This window comes from Crinia signifera, chromosome 6 (genome assembly GCF_055691185.1).
Source record: "Crinia signifera chromosome 6, ASM5569118v1, whole genome shotgun sequence".
Taxonomy (NCBI): Eukaryota; Metazoa; Chordata; class Amphibia; order Anura; family Myobatrachidae; genus Crinia; species Crinia signifera.
Genome location: NC_139222.1, coordinates 94125142 through 94139682, shown reverse-complemented (window position 1 = coordinate 94139682; position 14541 = coordinate 94125142). Strand labels below are relative to the sequence as shown.

The following is a 14541-nucleotide window of genomic DNA, read 5'->3' as shown; positions in this document are numbered from 1 at the left end:
AAATGATAGTTAACGAAAGAAATTTGTGACTCTAGTAATCTCTCCTTCATTTATCAGGAAACCAGAACGATGACAGCAGATCACATTAAATAGCCTGCACTGCCGATGTGTCCACATACACCTATCCGTAAATTGCGACTTATAGCACCATTTAGTGTGCCTCAGACATTGCCACGCCAAGACACTAAACTCCCAGTACACTATAAGTGAACTAAAGGCCTGATTCATCTTCGTTAACAAAGCACAACAACATGCAATTAGGAAAAACCATACTGCACTGCAAATGAAGTAGATGGAACATGTATAGAGAGAGTATTGGGCCATACACACGGGCCGACATTCAGGCATTTTCTGAACGATTTAACTAAATTGCTCAGAAAATGCCTGAAAACGTATATAAATCGCTGTGTGTGTGTGTAGACCACACAGCAATTTAAATGTGCGGCCCCACGGGTCTGAATCCGGCAGCGATTAATAACCTGCATGCAGGTTATTAATCGGTCGGGGCCAGTGTTCTCACCGGAGAACACTGATTCTGACACCTCTCTCAGCACACAGCGCTCTGCATCGTGGCGTGCTGATAGAGACCGAGCAATCTGAACGCTCAGAACGCTCGTCTGCCTGTGTGTAAGGCCCAGTAGATTTGGGTGAGGTGTTTAAACTGAAATCTAAATTGCGCTGTAATATTAAAGCTATGTAACATCTTTGGGCTACATGCAAAAGCAGACAGTATTTACCTGCAGGCGAAGAATTCAAATGTATTTGCTCCTCTTGCATAGCAGCATGGTTTGTTCCAGATACAAAACTACTTTCTTTTTTGCTTTACTGAATCTGGCCCAAAATCTGTGTAGCAAAACTGAGGAAAATAATTAGTGTACAGTAAAAAGACAAAATACAGTAAGGATCTCAAGAGCATAATCTTTCTTTAATTTGCAAATCCATGTGCACTGTAGGTGGGGCATATGTGAGTTAGATTTGAGTGGATTATTTTCTGTGCAGAGTAAATACTGTCTGGTTTATTTTTATACTGCAATTTAGATTTCAGTTTGAACACATTACACCCAAATCTAACTCTCTCTGCACATGTTAAGGTTCATACATATTTAGCGATTTTCGCCCAGGTCATCGATTTTCACTGACAGTGAACCACTTTCCACAGTAGGAGACTGTGGAAAGTGGATCAGTCTGCGGGTAAAACCAGCAGATGGCCAGTGATGTGGGATCGCTCATCAGCACTCACCGCTCATCGCAGAGGCATACACACCGGAGCGTTTTTGATCTGAAAGTTGCCTAGTGTGTATGGGACTTGTACACCTGCCCCACCTGCAGTGCGTTTCTGGAAGATGGATCGACTGTTTCTAGATCAGTCATGTTATGGTTGAGAACACTTAATTACTGTCGATCTAGACGCTGTCGACTATCTTTAGGCATCTAACTAGATGGGTTCGGCTAAGCACGGTTGGCCATAACATTGTTGTTGTAGACACTATTAATATGATACAGCTCTTCTGTGTTCTTGAATGGATTAAAGGCTCCAGCAGCTGGGTTCCTTCTTCGGGAATCACAGATGGAGCAGATCCTGGACATGGACTCTTTACACTAGGCTCCCCGACACTGTGGTCATATTGGCCCTTATTCAGATCTGATCGCAGTACAAATTTGTTCTCAAAATGGGAAAAACCATGTGCACTGCAGGTGGGGCAGATGTAACATGTATAGAGAGAGTTAGATTTGGGTGGGGTGTGTTGAAATTGAAATCTAAATTGCAGTGTAAAAATAATGCAGCCAGTATTTATCCTGCACAGAAACAAAATAACTCCCCCAAATCTAACTCTCTCTATACATGTTACATCTGCTCCTCCTGCAGTGCACATGGTTTTGCCCATTTTGAGAACAAATATGTACTTAGATCAGATCTGAATAAGGGCCATTGTGATGTCATGAGCAGAATTGATGAATGAGAGACAGACCTGTAGTAGTGATTCCTATAAGTGAATAGAATGGTTAAAGTTCTTCCCAAAAAACATATTGGGTGACATTCTATGCTTTGCGCTAAATGCGCATGTTTTTTTCGCGCACCACATCACCGCAAATCACCTTTTTTCAATTCGCACTTTTCAGTCAAAATGCGCATATTTAATGTGATGCGCATTGGAGGCTGAAAAGTGCGAAGAGGGGCGATTTTCGGCGAAGTGGTGCGCTGTCTTTAGTCCTGAAAATGTGCGATTTTCATGTCTGAAAATCGCACGTTTGCAGGACAGCGCAAAGTAACCAAAAAAAAAAAACGAGCGCGGGGTCCCCCGTCCGAGCATAACCAGCCCCGGGCTCACTGAGCCGGTGCTGGTGACATAAAATCAGGGTCCCCGACAAATAGGGGTCCCCTTGATTTCATGAAACCAGCACCAGGCTCAAGGTCCGGCGCTGGTTCCCAAAATACGGGGGACAAAATGACTAGGGGTCCCCCGTATTTTAAGAACCAGCACCGGACACAACCAGCCAGCAGGGGGAACTTATTATATAAGTTTCTGCACAGAATGATTTCTTGGCCAATCAGGAGCCGAGAAAGTCGGCTCCTGATTGGCCAGAAATCATTCTAACTAGAGACGCCGAGGAGGAAACATCTCTGCTCTGTATTCAGAATGATTTCTGGCCAATCAGGAGCCGACTTTCTCGGCTCCTGATTGGCCAAGAAATCATTCTGTGCAGAGACTCCGAGGAGGAAACATCTCTGCGCCTGTCAAAGTCCTGCGAGCCGGGTACCAGATGGGAGCAGCGCTGTCACCGGAGAGGATTCCGAGGTCGTCGCCGGGGACCAGGTGAGTTGGATTTGCTTCCTTAGGTACCCCTGGGGACTACCTCGGATCCCGGACCCCGGATTCTGCAGCCCAGGAGCCCCGGAACCCCAGGACCAAGGCCCCGGAACCGGACTCTTCTGCCCTGGAGCCCCGGAGGACGGACCCAGGACCCAGGGACCGACCTACGGGCTCAAGGTAGGTAAGTATCAGTGTGTGTGTGTTTTGTGTGTATTAAACTTTTATTTTACAGTGTGTCAGTGTGTTTTTGTTAACTATTTTTTGTACTGCTGAACTACAAGTGCCAGCGGGCCCTTTAATGCCCCGCATGCTGGGACTTGTGGTTCTCCAAGTCCCAGCATGCGGGGTAGGCTTGCTGGGACTCATAGTTCGCCAGTATAAAACAATAGTTTTAATTCTTTTTTTTTACACAAGCCATCAGCCCGATGCCCACCGCCCAGGGGCATCGGGGACAGCCCCGGACTATCAGCATGGGCTGGTAAGTCCTGGAGGGGGGGACCCCTTCATTTGGGGGGGGGTCCCACTTCCCCAGGACCCCTGCCCATGCTGACCAGCCAGGGGGTTAATGCTTTGGCCGCGGGAGCTTATATAATAAGTTTCCCCCGGCTGTGGCATTACCCTGCTGGCTGGTTGTGTCCGGTGCTGGTTCTTAAAATACGGGGGACCCCTAGTCATTTTGTCCCCCGTATTTTGGGAACCAGCGCCGGACCTTGAGCCTGGTGCTGGTTTCATGAAATTAAGGGGACCCCTATTTGTCGGGGACCCTGATTTTATGTCACCAGCACCGGCTCAGTGAGCCCGGGGCTGGTTATGCTCGGGCGGGGGACCCGCGCTCGTTTTTTTTTTTTTTAACCCTTTGTTTTATTTTTTACAGCAGAACCCTGCACAGAACCTTGCGATCTGTGCAGGGTTCTGGCTAATTCGCCAAGCAGACCCTGGTCTGAAATAAGTGCGATAATTAGGCACCTAAAAAATGCGATGTGCAAATGCGCATTGCATTAAATAAGCGACTTCTATACTTTTGTATTGGAAAACATCTGGATGCGATAAAAATGCGAATTAATCTCGCACTTTTACTCAGCATACCTTAACGCACATAATATGCGATTTCAGTCCCTTAACGCATCACATTAAATTGGCGATTTTAAGGAAATATGCGATATCGCCATTTTCTGCTCTAATTAACGCAAAAAAAGCCAAATCGCATCCCATAGAATGTCACCCTTTGTTAGGTGTTATTGTCTTTGAAGTATATGGTACGTTACCAATGAGAAACATTATGTAGCATTGATACTGCATACTGTATAATTAACATGAACTCAAAATAAGTAAATTGAAATACTTATTTATTGGAATTACATCACCGACACCCCCCCCTTAATGGTCTAATCTTGCGTGGGTACTAACGTTTGTGGCACTCCAATTAGGCAGGTGTTTGAAATAAAATTCTAGGGAGTCATTGAAATCTTTAGTCTGTAAACCTGTTAAGGCTGTTGGGGAGTATGCACGTAGTGGCTGTGCACAATAACACTAATAGGTTACCCCAAAATTGTACATTTTCTGTATGAGTGCAATGTTGGCAGCTACAGGTTTCTGAGAAACGGTTGGAAAGTCAGCACCTTATACCCATAACTGCTAATAGAATAGCCCCTAAAAGTCTGACTGAGTGAGTATAAATATTACAAATCTTATATGTGGCATGACCTTACAGGTGGTGAATTCCACTGCAGGCTCCACCTGGTCATTTTTTTTTAAAGTTAATTTGGGCAGTAGACTTGTATTTCGTTAGATGCACATGTGAATTCCACTGCCCAAGTCTGTGCATATGAGTGATTGATGCCAAGAATATCATGCACGTAGCATATGTAGTCTGGCTGTTACATACCACAAGAAGCATACTCTGATCGTTGAGCAATTGCACATTCAATGGTAAATAAAAGTCCAGTTTGCTGCAGTAAGACTGAATGTAGAGCACCATGTGGTTTGCATCACTAGGGGGTGCCAGTAGTCTGAAAATGTAAAGGAACTGATCACGGAACACTTTCAGTGTAACTGTTGTAATGCTGTTTTCCATGGTTTCTTTGACTTGTGTTCTCTCTTCCAGGCACGGTGGTTGGGGTGGTTCTGTATACTGGGCGAGAGCAGCGCAGCGTGATGAACACCTCAAATCCTCGCAGCAAGGTACTGCGCAGCTAGAGGGAAACCTATAGACACAAAACTGTGCGGGTGATTAAGGACATTGTACGCAGACACATTGAGTCTGTCTGAGTTTTTAAAAAAAAAAAATGTTGATGAATACAGCAAAATGTGGGAAGAAATTATCCCCTTGATAAAAGGCCCTGTCATTGGGCTTATATTGCTCTGAGGCTTTGTGCAGGTGAGCCATTATAAAACGATGGGGGTTATACAGACCTGATGTATAGGGCTAACCTGATGCTAATTTGCAGAGCCCTGCGATCAGAAAGCTGCCGCCCTGCCACAGTGAAATCCTGCCCTGTGAAAGGCTTGAGAATGATTTCCCACTGTGTGCAGTCTGTGCATAACTCAGGACCTACTCAGCCAGTGTGATGGAAACAGGCTGATAGGGTCCGGAGCTGGCGTCACACACCCTTCCTGAAAATACCTGGGCACGCCTGCGGTTTCTCCGACACCTAGAAAATGTCTGGTTACCACCCCCAAACGCCAGCTTCCTGTCAATCAACTTGAGAACAGCTTGCATTTGGAAAAAAAAAAAAAACCAGCAGGATTTTATTGCAGGATGACCTCTCGTATGCGCGCTGTGATCCGTACACATACGCAGCCGATCGTTTATTGGCTAGGCTGTGAATTCGCAGCCCAGCAATCAGGTCTGAATATCCCCCCTACGTGCAGTTCTTTATGCTTACTTAAGTTCTTCCACACCATTCCATTCAAAATGTATATTAACACAGTGGTGGAAATTTACTAAGATGGGAGTTCTATTTCACAAGGTATGTTGCTATAGGCAACCATTCACAATCTGCTTCTTTATTTAGTTAGCACCTTAGTAGATAATAGAAAGTATCTGATTGGTTGCCCGTAGCAACATCCAATCTGAAATAGAACTCTCCTCTTAGTAAATTTCCCCAGTATCTCTTACACATCCACGTCACGGATCAGTATGGCACACTGCCTCTAGAGAAACACTGCTTGGGTGGCCAGGAACACAGCTGTGAGATCATCGTTATGGTGTGGCTTGGCAGAAATCAGAGTCTTGCACTAAAGGAAAATTCTGTCCGTTTCATGGACAAACATATGCTCCATGTGTTCTACAGGAAAATGTGCCATAGGAACATCTGAGGAGTGGTGCAGAAACTGCCAGTTGTGCAATAATATGTGGAGAAATATTGTTTGATAAAAAAAAATGAAGCAGATTGCAAGCATTTAAGACTGTGAAAGGTCTCATTTTACACGCACACACGCACACATGCACAGAGTTTGAAAAACACTGACAAATGGGCTATTGAGGTGAATAATGATATACCCGTTTTTTATATATATATATATATATGTGTGCTAAAAGTTATGGGTAATTATCAGATCTGAAGAGATTTGGGAATTAGAGGTTGAATTCAAAGTTACTTTGGAGATTCCTTGTTTAAACATGTCAAGAAAATGTACCCCATAAACCTGCTGTGTGGCCTTACTGTTGCCGCTTTGATGCTATGTCCAGGCTTGCTATACACTTACTATACACTAATACTATGTCCAGGCTTACTATACACTTACTATACACTAATGCTATGTCCAGGCTTACTATACACTTTCTATACACTAATACTATGTCCTGGCTTACTATACACTTGCTATACACTAATACAATGTCCTGGCTTACTATACACTAATGCTGTGTCCAGGCTTACTATACACTTGCTATACACTAATACTATGTCCAGGCTTACTATACACTTGCTATACACTAATACTATGTCCAGGCTTACTATACACTAATACTATGTCCAGGCTTACTATACACTTTCTATACACTAATACTATGTCCTGGCTTACTATACACTTGCTATACACTAATACTATGTCCTGGCTTAATATACACTTGCTATACACTAATACTATGTCCTGGCTTACTATACACTTACTATACACTAATGCTGTGTCCAGGCTTACTATACACTTGCTATACACTAATACTATGTCCAGGCTTACTATACACTAATACTATGTCCAGGCTTACTATACACTTTCTATACACTAATACTATGTCCTGGCTTACTATACACTAATACTATGTCCTGGCTTACTATACACTTGCTATACACTAATACTATGTCCTGGCTTACTATACACTTGCTATACACTAATACTATGTCCTGGCTTACTATACACTTACTATACACTAATGCTGTGTCCAGGCTTACTATACACTTGCTATACACTAATACTATGTCCAGGCTTACTATACACTAATACTGTGTCCATGCTTACTATAGACTTGCTATACACTTTACTGAAACATTGGTACTGGTTGCATAGAAAATCTGAAGAGGGTGCAATGTAAATGAATCCTGGGAGTCACTCCTTGCTACTGTCTATTCTTCTACTGAACTACAGATAGGCCTCTTTGACTTGGAAGTGAACTGTCTAACGAAGATATTATTCACTGCTCTGCTGGTCGTGTCCCTAGTTATGGTGGCTCTTCAGCATTTTGCTGGTCGCTGGTATCTACAGATCATCCGTTTCCTACTCCTCTTCTCCAATATTATTCCTATAAGGTAAGATAAGCAGGACCTCATGCAAAAGTATTTGAATGAGGTCTGATACTGTATGCTGATAATGGTTACAATGTATTAGTTTTTCATGTTTCATGTTCAAGATCGTATCATATGTGCTTATCTAGTGTACATGATGGAGGTGTAATAGTTGTTTTCATTTATTAATAATTTGAATATTGATCAATATTTTTAGGTGTACCTCAAATGTTGTTTTCCAGCACCTCCAGCTTCTAACAGTGTACCTCTTGATGTTGGTTGTCAATCCTCTTCAGATAAGGCTAGCAGAAGTCATTTTATAGAGCAGCATTCTAGTGACGGGACTGTGAGAGCAAACAATGTTTTATTTGGTTCTTTGTATCTCTTATATTATCTATTTTTATTTTCTTTGTTTACTGCTTGGTTCCTGAACTTATATTTCACTTTATTTTTCACTAAGCCAGTTAATTGGTCAAATCTTTCAATAAAAGTTGGGGATTTGCATGCTACACAGCAAGGCTCAGGCCTCACAGCTTTGGAAAGTCAACAAGATCCTTATCCTGGAACTGAGAACTACTATAGATTTTTAACTGTGTCAGGCTGACCCTTCACCCTCCATCCACATGGGAAACAACTTTTCAAAATGGTTGTGGTTATCCTTCCAAAATTGCCATGCATAGACATGTTAAGTGGCAGCACAATTACTTGTGATGTTCAATTACCCACAGCACTGGCTCCTATGTATTTATTAACAGTTTCTTATATAGTGCACACATATTCCACAGCGCTTTACAGAGGATATTTGAACATTCACATCAGTCCCTGCCCCAGTGGAGCTTACAATCTATATTCCCTACCACATGTACACGCAGGCACATTCATTCTTGAGTTAATTTTGTTGGAAGCCAAGTAACCTACCAGTACATTTTTAGAGTGTTCGAGGAAAATAGAATACCTAGAGGAAACCCATGCAAGCTGAATATAAAAACACTGCACAGTTAGGGCTATGGCTGAAATCAAACCCATGACCTTAAAAAAAAAAAAAAAACATCCAAAACACGAAACCCTGAAGGGTTGTGTTTTGGAACAGATCCAGATCCAAAACACGTTTCACAAAAACACTAAAAGTGTCTGGTGCACATACCTAGTTTCCACCCAGTTGAGATGTCAGTCACCACCCGTCCCTGTAGCAAGCCCACACAACCAGCTGCACCAATATATCTGTAGATAGGTCTGTTAATGACATTGTTCACAGACCTATCAGGGGTACACCCCACCCACCAAATCAATATTGATTGGCCAATATATCAATCAGTGTGTACTCAGGTTAATGTCTACAGAATGAAGTTGTTTATCTCTGATTTTAATTATTGTTGGTTGTTTGTGTTTTGCCCTGTGGGACTGCTAGAAGAGAAGCCATTCCCTGCAGAATGGTGATATATGAGCAGGAGAAGCATAAATACCTGAAATAATTTAAAGATTTCCACTAAGTTTTTTAACCTTGTTCAATAAAGTAAGTGTCGCCTAATCACACGTTCTATGTTTTTGTAGTTTGCGGGTGAATCTGGATATGGGGAAAATTGTCTACAGCTGGATGATCCGCAGGGACCCCAAGATCCCGGGAACAGTAGTTCGATCCAGTACGATCCCAGAGCAGTTGGGCCGAATCTCCTACTTATTGACAGACAAAACTGGTAGGAACTGCAGTCGTCACATGTCTGTCTGTTGTCTCTGCCAAGGGATGATAATCACCTGAAACAATAAATGTTTGTGGTATGTTGGACTTAAACACCTCACCTCCAACAGATTATTGAGGTTCCTTCTTCTCAAGTGGATGAGGGGGTGGGGATTCCCTAACCAATAGAGAATACTCACATATGAGAAAATGGTGCAGACATCAACAATTATAGGAAACCTAGCAGGACCTGAGGCCTGTAAGAATAGATGGTGGAATCTAATTTAATTATAGAGGAAACCATTTCTAAACGTGTAGCTGAGTATGAATATATATTTAATTTAAAAAACCTGTGTCCTTTTTTAACTAAACTATTTTCTAACTTTTTTTTATTGTTGATGAGATTTTATAGACTACAATAACCATAACTCTTGCAGTTGATGAAATTTTGCTAGCCTAAATAATACACTATATATAAATTTATACTTTTTGTGTCAGGGACACAAAGACAAGTATTCAATGAGAAATGTCACCCTGTGCAGCGAATCCTGTTTAGGATTCCCTGCGCAATGGCCGGGTTCCGGATGGCTGGAGCGTTCGCTGCTAGCCATCCCTCTCCCCCTATTGAAATTTTAAACACACCCCCCCCCCCAGCGAATGCCGCTGGGAGCTGGGGGGACGGCGGAAGGCAGGGAGATTGAAGCTCCACCCTAGCATTGAATACACTCTCGGCGAATCACAGTGAAAAACCCATTGCAATACACCAGTGAATTGCAGCGAGTATGAAACTGAGAACTGTCCGGCATTCACTGTTCGCTTTCGACGAACAGTGAACATTGAATAGGGTGAATCAGATTTTCAGTGAAAAGATTCACCGCAGAGAGTGAATACAGCCCGATTTTCTGGAAAAACCCCCCAGAAAAATGGTGAATCCAGAGCATTGAATACTGACCAAAGAGTAAAGTTGTATTAGATTTAAGATTAACCCTGCCCAATTCTAAAGATTTCCTTGTCGGGTGGGATGTACAACATGTGGACCTGTTCATGCAGCGCATATCATATCACACACATTTCAGTTACCTATGTCTGAGTTCCTTGTCTCACACACCTTTGTATTGCACCAAAGATGGCTGCCTTGTCTGGAACGCTTGTGGGTAGGATGAAACATACATGTATCTGTTGATTTATTTAACAGCTCTGCTTTTAGTTTTAGTACACTTCAATTTTCCTGTTTGGTGTTATCTCCTCTGTTTTGCCTACTCCACCCAGGGTTACCTATGTAGCTCCCCCAAAATGGCTGCCTTGCCTGGTTCTTTTCATGGGTAGGATATATAACCATTAGAGTTTGTTACCCGAATTGGCTTTGCCCCAGCTGCATTATGTCCTGTGCACTCATTATGTTAATTTGTTTCTTCTTTCTTTAAAAATAAAGTTTTGCTATAATGGCGAAAAGTGCAAAATAATTATTATTACTATAGTTATTATAAAGAGTAGTCTTAGGGGCGGCTTAACAAAGGTTGGTTTGTTTTGTAAATGATTGCTGCTTAAAAATATGGGAAAAGTCTGGTACCTTCAGCTTCTTGAAGGATATAATATAATGGGCTAGATGTATAAAGGCCTAAAAAGAGAGAAAGGCGAGGGTGATGAGTGATAAACGTCCAGCCATTCAGCACAACAGCCTGTAACGTGACAGGAGCTGACTGGCTGGATGTTTATAGCTCTTTATCACCCTTGTGTTTATCTCTTTTTAAGGTTTACTATATCTGCCCCTTTTTTGCATTTTTGCATAGGGAACTATTCCTGTTAGAAGCATTTCATCAAATTTCTTTAAATAAAATAGTAACAATGTCCTGTTATGACACTTTTTTTTTTTTTACCTCCTAGGGACCCTGACACAGAATGAGATGGTTTTTAAACGTCTTCATTTGGGGACGGTGGCCTATGGGATGGACTCAATGGATGAGGTGCAGAGCCACATATTCAGTATATACACACAGGTATGTGTTATGAGGATGTAATCTCACAGTATTATTATCCGGTATTAGCCAGACTTCCTTACCGCAAGATGGATTGATGTTTTTTCTTGTCAAGGATGGTTATACTTGCATTTTAAATGTCCATTCCATTCTTACTTGTCCAAAAATATTAAGTAACATTGGCAACAGAACTGGCTCAAATCTAGCTTCAGTTAGCCTATGAGAGCACCTCTCTCCTCCACCCTCACTTGAGTTGCCATTTTTGAACGCTGTGCTAGGACTACACTGGCGATAGCGTGGGGATAGGATAGCCAGTGACTGTCATTAGAAACTCATGGGAATGGCTACAGTTGCTGCTTTCTCTTATGACAATCAAACAACCGATCTGTGAGTGTAACCGGTGCCACAGAGGTCCAGCTGTTACACAGGCCCTGGCACTGTAATATAGCATACCCTTAATTCTGCCTCCTGAACAGCTGCACTTTGAAGATCTAGGCTTACAGTGAACATAAATATTTTTGGCTGTATTTTCCACGCAAAATATTTGTATTTTCTCTGAACAAACACTAAGATTCCACTTCAGCCTCTTAAAACGGGATGCCCCTGGAAAGAAATCTGCCTTTTTTTTATTTCGCAACTAACTCCTATGCATGCTGAAAGAATTGTTGGAACAAGTAAAAACAGGATCATACAGCCTTTTCGTACAAGTTTATTTTGAAATGGCTGACCAAAAGGCGGGAGATTTATCAAATCTTGGCGACTGTACGAACCAATCAGCTTTAGGGGTTTTGTAATGTTAGTTAGAAGCGGATTGGTTGGTGTCTCTTTCCACATTATCTCTTAGAAAACAAGCAACTCTTCAGTTGTTTTGAAAGTGCCCATCATGCAACATTAGCATACCAATAAGCATCTTTCTGAGGCACTCTGAGACTTGGTTGTTATTGTAGTCTTACACAAGACACGCTGTGATTTGTAGTTGCACACTTTGATGATATAATTAAACACTTTATCCTTGTACATGAAAGGCACTGCATTACACATCATAGATTTTGATATGATTAACATCTACTGACAGAGTTATTTTCTGGTTAATACAAAACCGACATTTTGGACCCCCCAGTTTCATTTTGCTGTTGACAATTGAATTAAAAGGCTGATTTAATTGTGTGTAATGAGAAGAATTTTACTTCACTGTATTTCTCATCCATGGTCTCCATTATTATTTCCATTCTGTAACCTCTTGACCTGGAAGTGAAACTTTTTCTGCCTTTGACGCCAGAGGTTAATAGAGCAGGAAGCAAAGTCCTGTGTCCGCTGTGTGACCAGCCTAATTAAGTCATTGTCTAATTAGAGCAAATGTTTGGAGGCAAAAACTATAAATAGTCTCCCAATATTTCATGAAAATGTGTAGTGTAGCTTCACCTCCAGCATCTGGTTTACGTTTCCATTAATCATAACCATAATGGGCAATGTGTTCCAAACCGGAGGGTCATTTGCTCTTTGCTCACAAAATGTGCATCTAAAGGAATAGTCATAACCTGACAAGTTTTATTATGAATTTCTGATAGAGGGTCTGTTAGTCACGCACTGGGCCGCACCAGTGATTAAGGAGACTGACGTTGGGTTTATGCATCATAGACAAGATACAGATATAGTAATAAAAAAAAATAGTTATTAAGGTTTCTCAGGGTTATGGTAGCCTATGAGATATAGAGGATAATAATGTGGAAACAAGGAACATCTAAACTTTGATCATACATTTTTAATAAACTTTCAAAACAACTGACCAGTAATTCAGCTCTGACATGCAGATCACCCAGCATGTCTGAATGAGCTGACAGTTTGTGAGTGCATAAACAAATGCATATGGTGCAGTGTATGCGCTGCCGACCGTCCAGCATTTCCCTTGGTGACCAGCCTATTATGAAAACTATTCCCTTCCTCCCCTGTAAACGAACGATAACACTGTTCTGCATTTAAAAAAAAAAAGTTAGTGCATAGCAAATTAAAAATAGAACTAATTTTGCTCAATCAGGTCAGGTTTCTTTTTGCTCTGTCAAATTTACAAAAAATAATATTTCAGAAATAAATTGCACAATAGTTTTTAAATTCTGTGTATTTTTTTTAAAGCCAACTTACATTCCAATCAAATACAGTATATTTATGGCACACAAAGTTCTCTGGAAGAAAAGACCCTTTCACAGACTTGTATGTATGTTTTGCACCTTGAACATATCTTTTGAGATACTAGCAATAGTCTGCAAGCATTACATCCCTGTGGCCTCGGTACCCCTCTAACATCACTCGAATACCTTGATGAAAGTGGTCTACTTGCTCCTCGCTGAGATCGAAGCAGTTTTCAGCAAAGTAGTCTATATGTGAGAAGATGAAATGCATCTTTTTGGACATACTTGCACCAAGAGCCTGGAAGCTCTTGGTGTACAACATGTTCGTACTCTGAGCTTCGATGTCTGGCACCGCTGCACATACTGCCTTTGGTCTGTTGGGGGGAGGGGGGGAGGCCAGCACTGCCGCTGACTTCTACCAGGTCTGCTGGTCAGTCAGGAGGGGGAGAAGAGGGGTCGGGCACTGCTGATTTGCCCATTACCAGATTCTGCTTCCTCACAACTTTAAAAAAAAAAAAAACTGGTCACTAGGAAGCAGAATCTGGTCGACCTGGCGCCTGGGATTTGTTGAGCCTTGCCATAGGATATTTAATCCCAAGCATGTTTACATTGCTTTATTACTCTACTGCAACGGTTCTCAAACTTTGGGTACTGACCTACTCAGCATGGGGTCACAACTCCATGTTGCTAACCCTCAGGCTGATGACTATTCTAGTATCAGTCAGTGATTCAAGGAGTCTGAAATCTGTTGAATTGTCTGTTACTTTAGACTCCTCACATACTTTTGTGCCTCCACAATGCTGCCATGCATGTGCCGTCTACTGACTACACATGTGATGTGATGACCTTCTGCAGTAACTTGCAGGGGTCCTGTAACTTTTTTTATTGTCTGATGGGGTCCCAGAGCAAAATAGTTTGAGGACCCCTGCTCTACTGTATTAATTTCTTCCACCTCTGATGTGAGGCTTTTCCTCTTATCCACTACCTTTTCTGTGAAGTAATTTTTCCTCAAACTTTCCCTGACCCTTGTTAAAACCCTTGGTTTCTATCATATCCCCCCTTTCCTTTCTCTAGTACAAACTATACATGTTAAGGTATTTTAGTATAGAAACATTTTGGAGATCAGTTGCACACATACACTGTGTATAATTATCTGGGCAGTCAGTCGGCAGGTATCACAGATAATTGTACAGTATAATGTATTCTCGGCATTAGTAATCATGTATT

At 41.8% G+C, this 14541-nt stretch overlaps 1 protein-coding gene across 1 annotated transcript in view; it reads left to right on the top strand.

Moving 5' to 3' along the window:
• ATP9A (ATPase phospholipid transporting 9A) overlaps window positions 1-14541 on the top strand; it is a 97207-nt gene that overhangs the window by 39789 nt on the left and 42877 nt on the right. Inside the window, exons 10-13 of the mRNA XM_083146502.1 lie at window positions 4918-4994; window positions 7401-7561; window positions 9089-9231; window positions 11097-11209. Coding sequence (XP_083002628.1) covers window positions 4918-4994; window positions 7401-7561; window positions 9089-9231; window positions 11097-11209 — 494 coding nt within the window. The remainder of the gene's footprint in view (window positions 1-4917; window positions 4995-7400; window positions 7562-9088; window positions 9232-11096; window positions 11210-14541) is intronic.